A 13,287-nucleotide genomic window follows, 5' to 3' on the forward strand; every position below is an offset into this window, starting at 1 on the left:
TGCATTACTTGTTATTAACCTCTGCACTCTTCATTACATACCACTGACCTCAGAATTCTGCGTTCCTAATCTTGACCCCTGTACTCTGTGTTACATACTACTGACCTCAGATCTCTGTGTTATTTAATCCTGACCCCTGAACTCTACATTACTTGCTACTGACCTCAGAACTTTGCGTTACTTAATCCTGACCCCTGTACTCTGTTACATACTACTGAATTCTGCATTACTTACTATTGACCTCTGCACTCTTCATTACATACCACTGACCTCAGAATTCTGCGTTCCAAATCTTGACCCCTGTACTCTGTGTTACATACTACTGACCTCAGATCTCTGCATTACCTAATCCTGACCCCTGCACTCTGTGTTACATAATACTGACCACAGAATTCTGCATTATTTATTCCTGACCCCTGCACTTTGTATTACATGCTACTGATCTCTGTGTTACTTAGTACTGATCCCTGTACTCTTCAAACCTTCTTCCTTATTTTGCTAGGTCATCTCCCTAAAATAGAGCTTTACACCCTAGTAATCTTTGATCTCTTCCATGTTATTCAAGTAGATCTTCATCTCTGCCTAGCCCTGCTGCATATAATTTGCTTGCAGAACCTCCTAGCTCGTGCAAAACAGAATACCCATAATTCCCTTGGTGAAGAAAATCGTTCATTGGTAAATTTACAGCGCTGTCTCCATAAAAGTGCAAAGGAATCAAGTGTGTGTAATAGCCAATATGCAAATCTCCTAATTTACAGGCAATATTAGGCATTGGGAAGCCTGATTTTGCTTGGAAGCAGTAAAATAATTGAGGTATCTCTATATTTATGGCCTGCTTGGGGCTGGTTTTAAAAAGGAAACTCTGACAGCTCTTAAAAGGCTTTAAATTATGTTAAATGTTGGAAAGAGGGGTGTTACCATATTAGATCTTCAGACGTGAGGCACAAACTAAGCAGCATCTCAGGACCCCACCGTCACTAGAAGGCCCTGAAGTAGGCCCAAAAAATACATTTGGTTTATCTTGTTTGATTTGTAAACATCGTAGTTAACAGCATGGAAGTAAGTGAACCTTGAGAGCCGGTTCACACTGGGGCGACTTCTTAGGCGACCTGGTCGCCTGACAAGTTGCCGCGGGTCGCCTGCCATAGATTAGCACAGGACCCGTTCTAATAGGAGCGACACAAGTCGCTCCGACTTAGAAAAAGGGTCCTGAGCTACTTTGGGGCGACCTGGAGAGACCTGCATTGACTTCAATGCAACGCGCGCACCGCGACTTCACAGGTCGCCCCGGGAAGTCGGGTCGCCTGTATGTGAACCGGCTCTAACTGAGGTGGGTAAGTCAATTTGCATAAATAAATCTCTCTGCCCTCAAACCCAATTTACTAAGTTCCATAAAGTACCATTTATAAAGTTCTTTACTTTACCCTGTGTAGAGCATGCTAGAGACCTCCCTAGAGAGGAAGCCAATGGAGATTATAATTCCAAAGCCACTAGATCTTTTGCCTGGTGAACCACTCATGATTTCACACATGTACGCCATTTTTTTATCTTTCGCACCTTCTCTGATTGGTTGACCCTGCAAGAACACCATAAAGCTCCTGGGGATGAATGTTATTACCTCCAATGGAGACATTGGATCGTGAACCTCACAGGGAACTCTGAACTTTGTATACAAATCTAATTTTGAGCAAGTCTTTTTGTATTATCTAGGACCTCCCAGTCTTCTATCTCTTCTCTACTTCACCCTCAAAACTCAGGCGTCCCACTCCTCTCTTTCCAATATCCAGAAATGGAACTCAAAAGTGAAACTTCTCCCCCTGAAGGGAAGTTTTGCTGATCCTTCTCCTCCCCCCTCTTTCACTTTTGGAACTTTTTTTTGGGGGGGGGGGGGGGGCAGGCACCTAGTTTTGTCAGGTACCTGCTCCCACTTTCACTGGATGATCCCAGCGGAAATTCTCCCCCTCCCACACCCCCTCCCGCAACCTCATGGGACACTTCACAAGTCACAGGAAGCTGTGGGACCATTCACAGGGCGCAGTGCAGCTCACAAATGCGCAGCAGGGAGCCAGCTGTGAAGCAGCAAGGAATCACAGCTGGCTTCCTAAAGTAAGTATGGCGGCACTGGGGACCTGAAGATCGGTAAAGACCCAGCTCGGACAGCGCAGGATGCCTGGATTGGTAAGTGTCTCTATTTATACAGTATTTGTAGCTGCTGACTTTTTTTCAAAAACGACTGAAGTTCTTCTTCAGTAACTTACTAGATCCAGAGGACTGGGTCAAAATTTGGTCCAGGAAAGCAGAATGTTCCTTAAATATGACTATTTTGGAAGTAGCTTAAGTGGTTCTGTGGTGTTGGATACCTGTGCAAATATCGCACATGATCCAGGTTTATAGCAACAGTTTTTTCAGAGGCTTCTTTTAAAATGGTGACGTATTGCACTTTTGATCGCCCAACCTGAAGCTATTCACCTTTTGGTCTAAAATATTTGGCCTCCTCCAAACCTTGTTTCATATAGTAGTCCCATGGGTGGCCCTTATTCATCATGCAATTCTGGAACTGTTTTCTTTTTAGCAGATATTGGCCACGTGTTTGTCCCTGGCTGCTAAACAGACAACAGCTTAAAGCGGAGTTCCACCCTGGATTTTTTTTTTTTTTTTTAATACCCCCGGGACAGTCAGGGCTAGTGCATTCCACAATGGCTAGCCTCTGATCTGTCCCGGGTTGCACTTACCTGCAAGACGAAATACTTACCTTGCAAACGTCTTGTCCAGCGCTGCCATCTCAGATGTGGGCAGCTTGAAGCCAGGGCGTCCTCTTCGGCGTCTTCTTCCGCCTTCTGTGGTCCCACGATGCTCTGCGCCGGCCCCGACGTCACTTCCGGGTCGCGCGTCACCCCTCCACAGCTTCTGGGCATGCCCAGAAGCTGTTTAGAAGGGGATGACGCGCGCGACCCGGAACTGACGTCGGGGCCGGTGCAGGCGCAATGATTCCTGGGAGCTATGACGTCCAGCTCCCAGGAATCATTGCAGAGCCAGGAAGTGACGACGGGCCGCGGCCGAGGAAGGAGGAAGAAGGAAGTAAGGTAAGTATATTTTCTTCGCTACGAGGTAAGTAAAAAAAAAAAAAAAATGCGATTATTCATTTCTTTTTCAGGTGACCCGGAGCGAGAAGATGGAGGTAAGTATAAAAATAGGGTGGAACTCCACTTTAAGGCTGGCCATACATGGGTAGAATTTCAAAAGAATTTTCTTTCGAAAAGCTTATCTAAGAATATTCGTTGGAATTTCACACCATTAGTGGGCCACAGCAACGGCCGATTTTTTCATGCGGTCATCGAATTTGAGTGATCGAGCATGATGGAAATTTTTTGAAAAACTAACGATTTTCTAATCAACGATGCAAGAATCGTGTGAGAAATATAATCAAAAAATATACATGTGCATGACTGCAAGAAAAGAAAATTCCCGGAAAGAAAAGACGATTCCCAGGCCACGAAAATTATTTTCTGTAGCAATATGGGTTGAAATTGACAGCTCTGGTCGGAGCTGCTGTACTAACAATCCGCTGTTAGTACAGTGATCTTCCTTGCTGTTCTTTTGTGTTCTGACGGGGGAACACTCTGGTTAGCGCTCTCAGCCATTTGTTCGTCCAACAGAAGCTGGCCAAATGGCTGCTATACCGGCTGGCTGCCATACACACATTAATGCATAGAATGCATTAAGCTGAAAACCCTTAAGGCTGTACCTAAGAAAGCTAATGATCAATTGTAAAGCATTAAGGAACACACAAATATGATACTAATCAATGAGATATAATCTAGTATTTTAATGACTGACAAGCGAAATTTTCGAAAGTATTTGAACTATGGCTTAATTACAGCTTCCAATCTTTGAACCCTTCTAGTCTGAGTTACCTATACTTTGTCTTCAAGACGGAGACTGAAGGAGAGGCATTTTGTGTGCTTTCTTTATTCAACCTATAACCTTGTTTTCACCCTTGCTTCATTCCAATACCTTCTTTCTTTGTTGCTCAATTCTTTCCCTTGTTTCTTACCTTTATCCCACCTTCCCTTCCTTCCTCCTGTCCTTCCCGTGTCCCCCCTCTCTCTCTTCTCCCTTTCATTTCTTCCTTCCTCCACTAGATACCCCTAGTCAATGGACCAGTAGGATTGCCTGCATTGAATGGTCCCTCTAGGGCCCACCAATAATCCTTTTGTATAGGTCCTAGCCAATTTATTCTTACCTACTTATAAATATCCCTAAAAGATAGAAAAATATACCCTGTCCCCAGTCCCTTTATTTCAGCAACAATCTTATCATAGGTTCATAGAGTATCTCACAAAAGTGAGTACACTCCTCACATTTTTGCAAACATCTTATTCTATCTTTTCATGTGACAACACTGAAGAAATTACACTTTGTTACAATGTAAAGTAGTGAGTGTACAGCTTGTATAAGAGCCCATTCACATAGGGGCGACACGACTTACCAGCGTGCACCGCGACCTCAGCGCGACATGCACAGACTTCATATCATTGAAGTCAATGCAAGTCGCCTCCAGGTCGCCCCAAAGTAGTACAGGACCCTTTTTCTAAGTCGGACCGACTTGTGTCGCTCCTATTAGAACGGGTCCTGTGCTAATCAATGGCAGGCGACCCACCGCGACTTGTCAGGCGACCAAGTCGTCTGACAAGTCGCGCTAGTGTGAATGGGGACTAACAGTGTAAATTTGCTGTCCCCTCAAAATAACTCAACACACAGCCATTAATGTCTAAACCGCTGGCAACAAAAGTGAGTACACCCCTAATTTAAAATGTCCAAATTGGGCCCGATTAGCCATTTTCCCTCCTCGCACACCTAAGTGCAAATGTCCAATTTGGTCCCAAATTTGGTCAATATTTTGTGTGGGCACCATTATTTTCCAGCACTTCCTTAACCCTCTTGGGCATGGAGTTCACCAGAGCTTCACAGGTTGCCACTGGAGTCCTCTTCCACTCCTCCATGATGACATCACGGAGCTGGTTGATGTTAGAGACCTTACGCTCCTCCAACTTCTGTTTGAGGATGCCCCAGAGATGCTCAATAGGGTTTAGGTCTGGAGACATGCTTGGCCAGTCCATCACCTTTACCCTCAGCTTCTTTAACAAGGCAGTGGTCATCTTGGAGGTGTCTTTGGGGTCGTTATCATGTTGGAATACGGCCCTGCGGCCCAGTCTCTGAAGGGAGGGGCTCATGCTCTGCTTCAGTATGTCTGGCCTGTTCTGAGTGGAACCTGTCCTGTTAAACCACTGTATGGTCTTGGCCACCATGCTGCAGCTCGGTTTCGGGGTCTTGGCAATCTTACTATAGCCTAGACCAGTGATGGCGAACCTTGGCACTCCAGATGTTTTGGAACTACATTTCCCATGATGCTCAACTACACTGCAGAGTGCATGAGCATCATGGGAAATGTAGTTCCAAAACATCTGGGGTGCCAAGATTCGCCATCACTGGCCTAGACCATCTTTATGTAGAGCAAAAATTATTTGTTTCAGATCTTCAGAGAGTTGTTTGCCATGAGGTGCCATGTTGAACTTCCAGTGACCAGTATGAGAGAGTGAGAGCGATTACACCAAATCTAACACACCTGCTCCCCATTCACACCTGAGACTTTGTAACACTAATGAGTCACATGACACCGGGGAGGGAAAATGGCTAATTGGGCCCAATTTTGACATTTTCAATTGGGGGTGCACTCACTTTTGTTGCTAGCAGTTTAGACATTAATGGCTGTGTGTTGAGGTATTTTGAGGGGACTGCAAATTTACACTGTTATACAAGCTGTACACTCACTACTTTACATTGTAGCAAAGTGTCATTTCTTCAGTGTTGTCACATGAAAAGATATAATAAAATATTTACAAAAATGTGAGGGGTGTACTGACTTTTGTGAGATACTGTATGTGCATTTACTGTATTTTTGGCCTATTATGTACCTGATAAAGCCTCCCTTGTGTAAGACTGAGGTTTGAGACTTGTGTGGGCCTGCTCACATGGGACATGCCGACAGGACAAGAGAGCAGAGTGATATAAAAATGAGCTTTTTACTTCTCCTTTCACTGTTTAGTCACATGTTGGGGGAGGGACAAGGCCTGTAAATGGCACTAAACTGCAGCAGAGAAAAATCTCAGAACTGGATGTACAGAAATACAAATCCATTGGCAGGCAAAAGGTTGGCATTTCATCTATATATTAGGCTGTTTGCCCAGAGTTAAGCATGAAGAAAACTCTGCTGCTTTTCTGTTTATACATAGCAGGTAGGGTTTCAACTATGTCAGTGATGGCGAACCTTGGCACCCCAGATGTTTTGGAACTACATTTCCCATGATGCTTAAATGCACTCTGCAATGTATTTGAGCATCATGGGAAATGTAGTTCCAAAACATCTAAGGGGCTAAGGTTTGTCATCACTGAACTATACCAATGCTGATAGGCAGCAAAGGGCCAGTATTCCTGTCCTAGGTATACAAACATTCTTGGTTAACTCCCAGTTGGGGAAGGTTGTGTGCATGCTGGAACTTGCAGTTCTGTAGCTTTTTTATACTTTCCAGCAATCACAATCCCAGCCCCAATTACAAATTCCTGTACGTATGTGCGGCAAGTCATGCATGCAGCAATTTATTTTTTTTTCCCTGCTGTGACTGTAACAAGGCAGAAGGAGGGTTAATGACCCCGTGCTATTATCACGAAGAATTCCGCTATGAAGCCATGGAGCAAATAAACATCCTATTAATATTAATGGAGATTTTATTATCTGCTGGACAGGGAAACAAGGATCCGTCATAAGATAGCTGAGAGAGGCAGAGATCTCCACGCTGCGTCTCACACATCCTCTCCTCTTCTCCAGCTCGCTGGCTCCTCTGTCTCTTCCATGTCTCCCTCTGTCTCTGCATTAGTTGCTTCTGCCATATTTCTGCATACTGCCTCTCTGCTTCTATCTCTTTTTATATCTTTCATTCTCTTCAATCCCTCCTGATCATTTCTACTTCCCCCACTCTTTACCTTGCTGTTTTCCATCCCCTTTACCTCTCTGTTATCTTTCTCCCTCTTCTAATTTCCTCTCTTTTAGTGTGCCCTTCTTTGTTTTTCCTCTTTCACTATCCTCCTCTCTCTCTCCTTATCCTCCCTCCCATCTTTACCTGCCTCTGTCTATTTCTTTATTGCATTTATTCCCCCTTCTGTCCTTGCTCCCTCCCCTCCTTCTTTCCTAGTCCCTCTTTCTTCATATTCAGTCTTTCCTTCTAACTTATCTTCTTTCTTGTTCCCTCTTTCATCCTATTCCTTTCTATATCCTCCTCCTAACTACCCACTTTCCTCTTAGTCTCTCTTTATTCCCGTTTCCTCTTACTTCCCTTTTTTCCTATTCCCTCTTCCTGCTAGTTAACTCTTGTTTCCTATTCTGTTATCCTTCCCTATTTTCTTCTTTCTTCCTATTCTCATCCTTCCTATTCTCTCTTCCTTCTTATCTTTCAACCTCGCTATTCTTTCTTTCCATTCCATCTTCCTTCCTGTTCCCTCTTTCTTCCTATTCCTTCTTCCTTTCTATATCCTCCTCCTAACAACCATCTCTTTCCTGTTAGTCTCTCTTTATTCCTATTTCCTCTTACTTCCCTTTTTTCCTATTCCCTCTGCCCTTCTATTTCTTCTTCTTCTTCCTTTCTATTCCCTCTTGTTTCCTATTTTGTTATCCTTCCCTATTTTCTCATCCATCCTATTCCCTCTTCCTTCTTATCGTTCAACCTTGGTATTCTTTCTTTCTATTCCATCTTCCTTCCTGTTTCCTAATTTATCCAATTGCTTCTTCCTATTTTCTCTTCCTTCCTATTTCCTTTCTGCTATTACTTTGTATCTCCTCTTCCTTTCTATGCTCTCTTTCTTCTGAATCCCTCTTCCTTTCTATTCCCTATTCTTTTCCATTTGCCCTCCCTAAATCCTCTTTATCCTATTTTCTTTTCCTTTCTTTCCTTTCTATTTACTCTTCTTCAGCTTTCTTTCCTCTTATTTCCTCCTATTCCCTCGTCTTTCATATTTTGTTATCCTTCCCTATTTTCCACTTTCTTTCTATTATCAACCTTCCTATCCTTTCTTCCTTGCTATTTAGTCTTTCTTTCTATTCTATCTTCCTTCCTGTTCCCTCCTTTATCCTGGTGCTTCTTCCTACCTATTTCCTTGTTCTTATTTCCTCTTCTTTCCCTTTCCCTCTCTTCCTTAACTTTCTTTCTTCCATTTCCTCTTCATTCTTTCTTACCTTTTCTTTCTTCTCCCTCTTTCTTACCTCTTCTTTCTACTCCCTCTCTCTTTCCTTTTCTTTCTACTCCCTCTTTCTTCTTCCCTCTTTCTTTCCTCATCTTTCTACTCACTCTTTCTTTCCTTTTCTTTCTACTCCCTCTTTCTTTCCTTTTCTTTCTACTCCCTCTTTCTTTCGTCGTCTTTCTACTTCCGTCTTTCTTTCCTCTTCTTTCTACTCCATCTTTCTTTCTACTCCCCCTTTCTTTCCTTTTCTTTTTACTCCCTCATTCTTTCGTCGTCTTTCTACTTCCCTCTTTCTTTCCTCTTCTTTCTACTCCATCTTTCTTTCTACTCCCGCTTTCTTTCCTTTTTTTTCTACTCCCGCTTTCTTTCCTTTTCTTTCTTCTCCCTCTTTCTTTCCTTTTCTTTCTTCTCTCTCTTTCTTTCCTCTTCTTTCTTCTCCCTCTTTCTTTCCTCTTCTTTCTACTCCCTCTTTCTTTCTACTCCCCCCCTTCTTTATTTTTCTTTCTACTCCCTCTTTCTTTCTACTCCCCCTTTCTTTCCTTTTATTTCTTCTCCCTCTTTCTTTCCTTTTCTTTCTTCTCCCTCTTTCGTTCCTTTTCTTTCTACTCCCCCTTTCTTTCCTTTTCTTTCTTCTCCCTCTTTCGTTCCTTTTCTTTCTTCTCCCTCTTTCTTTCCTCTTCTTTCTTCTCCCTCTTTCTTTCCTCTTCTTTCTACTCACTCTTTCTTTCCTTTTCTTTCTACTCCCCCTTTCTTTCCTTTTATTTCTTCTCCCTCTTTCTTTCCTTTTCTTTCTGCTCCCTCTTTCTTTCCTTTTCTTTCTTCTCTCTCTTTCTTTCCTCTTCTTTCTTCTCCCTCTTTCTTTCCTCTTCTTTCTACTCACTCTTTCTTTCCTTTTCTTTCTACTCCCCCTTTCTTTCCTTTTATTTCTTCTCCCTCTTTCTTTCCTTTTCTTTCTGCTCCCGCTTTCTTTCCTTTTCTTTCTTCTCCCTCTTTCTTTCCTTTTCTTTCTTCTCTCTCTTTCTTTCCTCTTCTTTCTTCTCCCTCTTTCTTTCCTCTTCTTTCTACTCCCTCTTTCTTTCTACTCCCCCTTTCTTTATTTTTCTTTCTACTCCCTCTTTCTTTCTACTCCCCCTTTCTTTCCTTTTATTTCTTCTCCCTCTTTCTTTCCTTTTCTTTCTTCTCCCTCTTTCGTTCCTTTTCTTTCTTCTCCCTCTTTCTTTCCTTTTCTTTCTTCTCTCTCTTTCTTTCCTCTTCTTTCTTCTCCCTCTTTCTTTCCTCTTCTTTCTACTCACTCTTTCTTTCCTTTTCTTTCTACTCCCCCTTTCTTTCCTTTTATTTCTTCTCCCTCTTTCTTTCCTTTTCTTTCTGCTCCCTCTTTCTTTCATTTTCTTTCTGCTCCCTCTTTCTTTCATTTTCTTTCTACTCCCTCTTTCTTTCCTTTTCTTTCTACTCACTCTTTCTTTCCCCTTCTTTCTACTCACTCTTTCTTTCCCCTTCTTTATACTTTCCCCTTCTTTCTATTCCCCCTTTATTTCCTTTTCTTTCTACTCATTCTTTCCTTTTCTTTCTACTCCCTCTTTCTTTCACCTTCTTTATACTTTCCCCTTCTTTCCACTCCATTTTTCTTTCCCCTTCTTTCTACTTTTTCCTCATCTTTCTACTTTCTCTTTCTTCCATATCCCTTTTCCTTCGTATTATCCTATTCCCTCTTTCACTTGATTCCCTGTTCTTCCTATTTCCTGATTTTCATTTATTTACTGTTATCTCACTTTTCATTCCTTTTTCTTCTTTAGCTTCATCATTTACTCTCTCTCTCTCCCTCTCCCATACTTTCACCCCTTCTCTCTCTCTGCATCTCTCGCGCTCTCCCTCTCTCTCTCTCTTCCCCATTGCTTCCTTCTCTCATACATTTTAATTTGTCCTTTATTTAATGCACAGTAAAATTTCAGCTTTCTGCTACAAATCTTTAATTTTGCAGAACGCTCCTTCTGGGCTCAAATACCCATTTCTCAGCATCTCTCCATAATTTTTTTTTCCATGCTTATTATCTCTTGCCATCTTGCCGTCTCTTTCGCAGTCTTCCCTCTCTATCCCCTCTTTTCCTGTTTCTCCCATCCGTGTTATGTGTCGTGGCTGATTGCTGAGACCCTGACTGCGATCGTCTGCGTGGAAAGTGGGGGTGATTGAGCAGGACTCTGCACCTATGTTCTCTGTGTCACTAAAGTGTCGATTCGGCATCATAAGACGGCTGGTGAAAGGTACGGTACAGTGGGATCACACCTGCAGCTCTGGCGGTCTCATCTGCTGTGTGATGAGGGAGAGAGACAAATTTACCTCCTGTAATGTCTGATGTGAGCAATGCGGGAATAGGGAGTCCGCTGCCCTCCAGCATTTCAGAAACTACAACTCCCAGCATGCTGTGCAAACTAAATGCTGGTAATACCAGATAAGGGGAGAGCTGAAAATTACTGACGCTTGAGCAGAGCATTTGCATAATGAGGTTTTTCTTGCATAAAATTGTTACTTGGGTGCTTTGCAGTATGAACTTTGTTTTGTCACAGCCTGGTCAGAGCTGTCAGAGGTGTATTGACTGCAGCGTGGATGAAAAGCACAGCGCCATTGACTAGGTATAATCACTGTGGCATTGTTAGGTCTGATCACACAGGCGTCTTCATGATGTGGGGAAAATTGGTGTGCCTTTATTGAGAATAATCACTGTGATGTTGAGGGGGAAAATCAATTCAGCATCGATGGAACTATACACTGCAGCCGCGTGCAAATAACTACTGCGGTGTAGGAGATCTAAATCTTCCCTGGATGATATTTAGTTTACGTAACCCCTTCCTGCCCAGCCCTGGTGTCCCCTTTAACCACTTCTGGACCGGAAGGATTCGCCCCCTTAATGACCAGGCCATATTTTGAGATTCGGCACTGCGTTACTTTAACCACTTTACCACCGGAGGATTTTGCTGTCTTACGTCCAGGCCACTTTTTGCGATTCGGCACTGTGCGAATTTAACTGACAATTGCGCGGTCGTGCGACGCCGTACCCAAACAAAATTTACGTCCTTTTTTTCCCACAAACAGAGCTTTCTTTTGGTGGTATTTGATCACCTGTGCGATTTTTATCTTTTGCGCTATAAACAAAAAAGTAGCGACAATTCTGAAAGAAAAAAACAATATTTTTTCACATTCTTCTATATAACATTCCCAAAAAAAATAAAATGTAAAAATCAAAATTTTTTAACATTTTAGGCCAATTTGTATTCTGCTACATATTTTTGGTAAAAAAAAAATTGCAATAAGCGTATTTTGATTGGTTTGCGCAAAAGTTATTTCGTCTACAAACTACGGGAAAGATTTATGTCATTTTTATTGTTTTTTTTTACTAGTAATGGTGGCGATCTGCGATTTCTTGCAGGACTGCGTCATTGCGGCGGACAGATCAGACCCCTAACTGACATTTTTGACACTTTTGGGGGGCACAGTGACATTACTACAGTAATCAGCGCTAAAAATGTGCACTGTTACTGTAATAATGACACTGGCAGGGAAGGGGTTAACACTGTGGGTGATCAAGGGGTTAAATGTGTACCTAGGGGCGTGTTTTTAACCGGGGGGGGGGAGGTCATGGCTTGTGAAATGACCATAGAGACATGTGATCCTATATAGAAGGCTCACAGGAGCTCTGTGATCATTCCAGGGAGAGGAACGGTCGGCTGTGTTTACGACAGCTGACCGTTCGTCTCTCTCAGCGGGGAGCGATTGCGGGTGTCAGGGGGCAATCAGAGCTGCCTGCCCCGCGCATCTTAGTCACCGCTGACGAGGTATACGTCAGTCGCGCACTCGCCCCCTAGCTGCAGGCGCGCGACCGACGTATGCCTACGGCGCTTTGCGCAGGAGTGGCTGCCTGCCGCAGTATAACTGCGGCGGGCGGTCGGCAACTGGTTACCTGGGCTATTACACCCAGGGGGTGGTAAGGTCTGCCCGATCATGTGTCCACTGAAATTTCTGTATCAATGTGACACTATAAATATTGGTCTTAAGACGGTACCTTTAAAGTCCTGACACATGCCCCACCGTTTTCCAATCTTGTTCTTGATAAAATTGGGATGTGGTACCTTTAATCACTAACAATCAGTTTTGTGAGCTTTTTTTTTGATAGTATAAAGAATAGAATTAAAAGTTGCAATGACCGCTATTTTATTCCCTAGGGTCTCTGCTAAAAAATATATATATAATGTTTGGAGGTTCTGAGTAATTTTCTAGCAAAAAAATGATGATTTTACATGTAGGGAGCGGAATGTTTTAAGGAGCCATTGTATTGCTTTGAACCCCGCAATAGCGTGCATTGCACATGGTTTTGGAGTGCTTGCAGAGTGGCCCTATTCACTTGAATAAGTCATACATTGCTCAAAAAAATTAAAGGAACACTATTTAATCAGAGTATAGCATCAAGTCAGTTAGTCTCCTGGGATATTGATCTGGTCAGTTAAGTAGCAGAGGGGGTTGTTAATCAGTTTTAGCTGCTTTGGCGTTAATGAAATTAACAACAGGTGTACTAGATGGGCAACAATGGGACGATCTCCAAAACAGGAATGGTTTTACAGGTGGAGGCCACTGACATTTTTTTCCCTACTCATCTTTTCTGACTGTTTTTCACTAGTTTTGCATTTGGCTCGGGTCAGTGTCACTACTGGTAGCATGAGGCAATACCTGGACCCTATAGAGGTTGCACAGGCAGTCCAACTCCTCCAGGATGGCACATCAATACCTGCCATTGCCAGAAGGTTTGCTGTGTCTCCCAGCACAGTTTCAAGAGCATGAAGGAGATTCCAGGAGACAGGCAGTTACTCTAGGAGAGCTGGACTGGACTGTAGAAGGTCCTTAACCCATCAGCAGGACCGGTATCTGCTCCTTTTTGCAAGGAGGAACAGGATGAGCACTGCCAGAGCCCTACAAAATGACCTCCAGCAGGCCACTGGTGTGAATGTC

At 43.1% G+C, this 13,287-nt stretch overlaps 1 protein-coding gene across 6 annotated transcripts in view; it reads left to right on the top strand.

The window, feature by feature from the left end:
• GRIP2 (glutamate receptor interacting protein 2) overlaps nt 1-13,287 on the top strand; it is a 653,251-nt gene that overhangs the window by 363,250 nt on the left and 276,714 nt on the right. The window contains exon 1 of one of the 6 annotated variants that reach the window (XM_082265351.1): nt 10,241-10,550. The exons of the other annotated variants lie outside the window; for them this stretch is intronic. Coding sequence (XP_082121477.1) covers nt 10,496-10,550 — 55 coding nt within the window. The 5' untranslated portion in view covers nt 10,241-10,495. Of the gene's footprint in view, nt 1-10,240; nt 10,551-13,287 lie in introns of those variants that run through there. 6 annotated transcript variants of the gene reach the window in all.

Source organism: Pelophylax lessonae (assembly GCF_965119305.1).
Source record: "Pelophylax lessonae genome assembly, chromosome: 8".
In the NCBI taxonomy this organism is placed as follows: domain Eukaryota; kingdom Metazoa; phylum Chordata; class Amphibia; order Anura; family Ranidae; genus Pelophylax; species Pelophylax lessonae.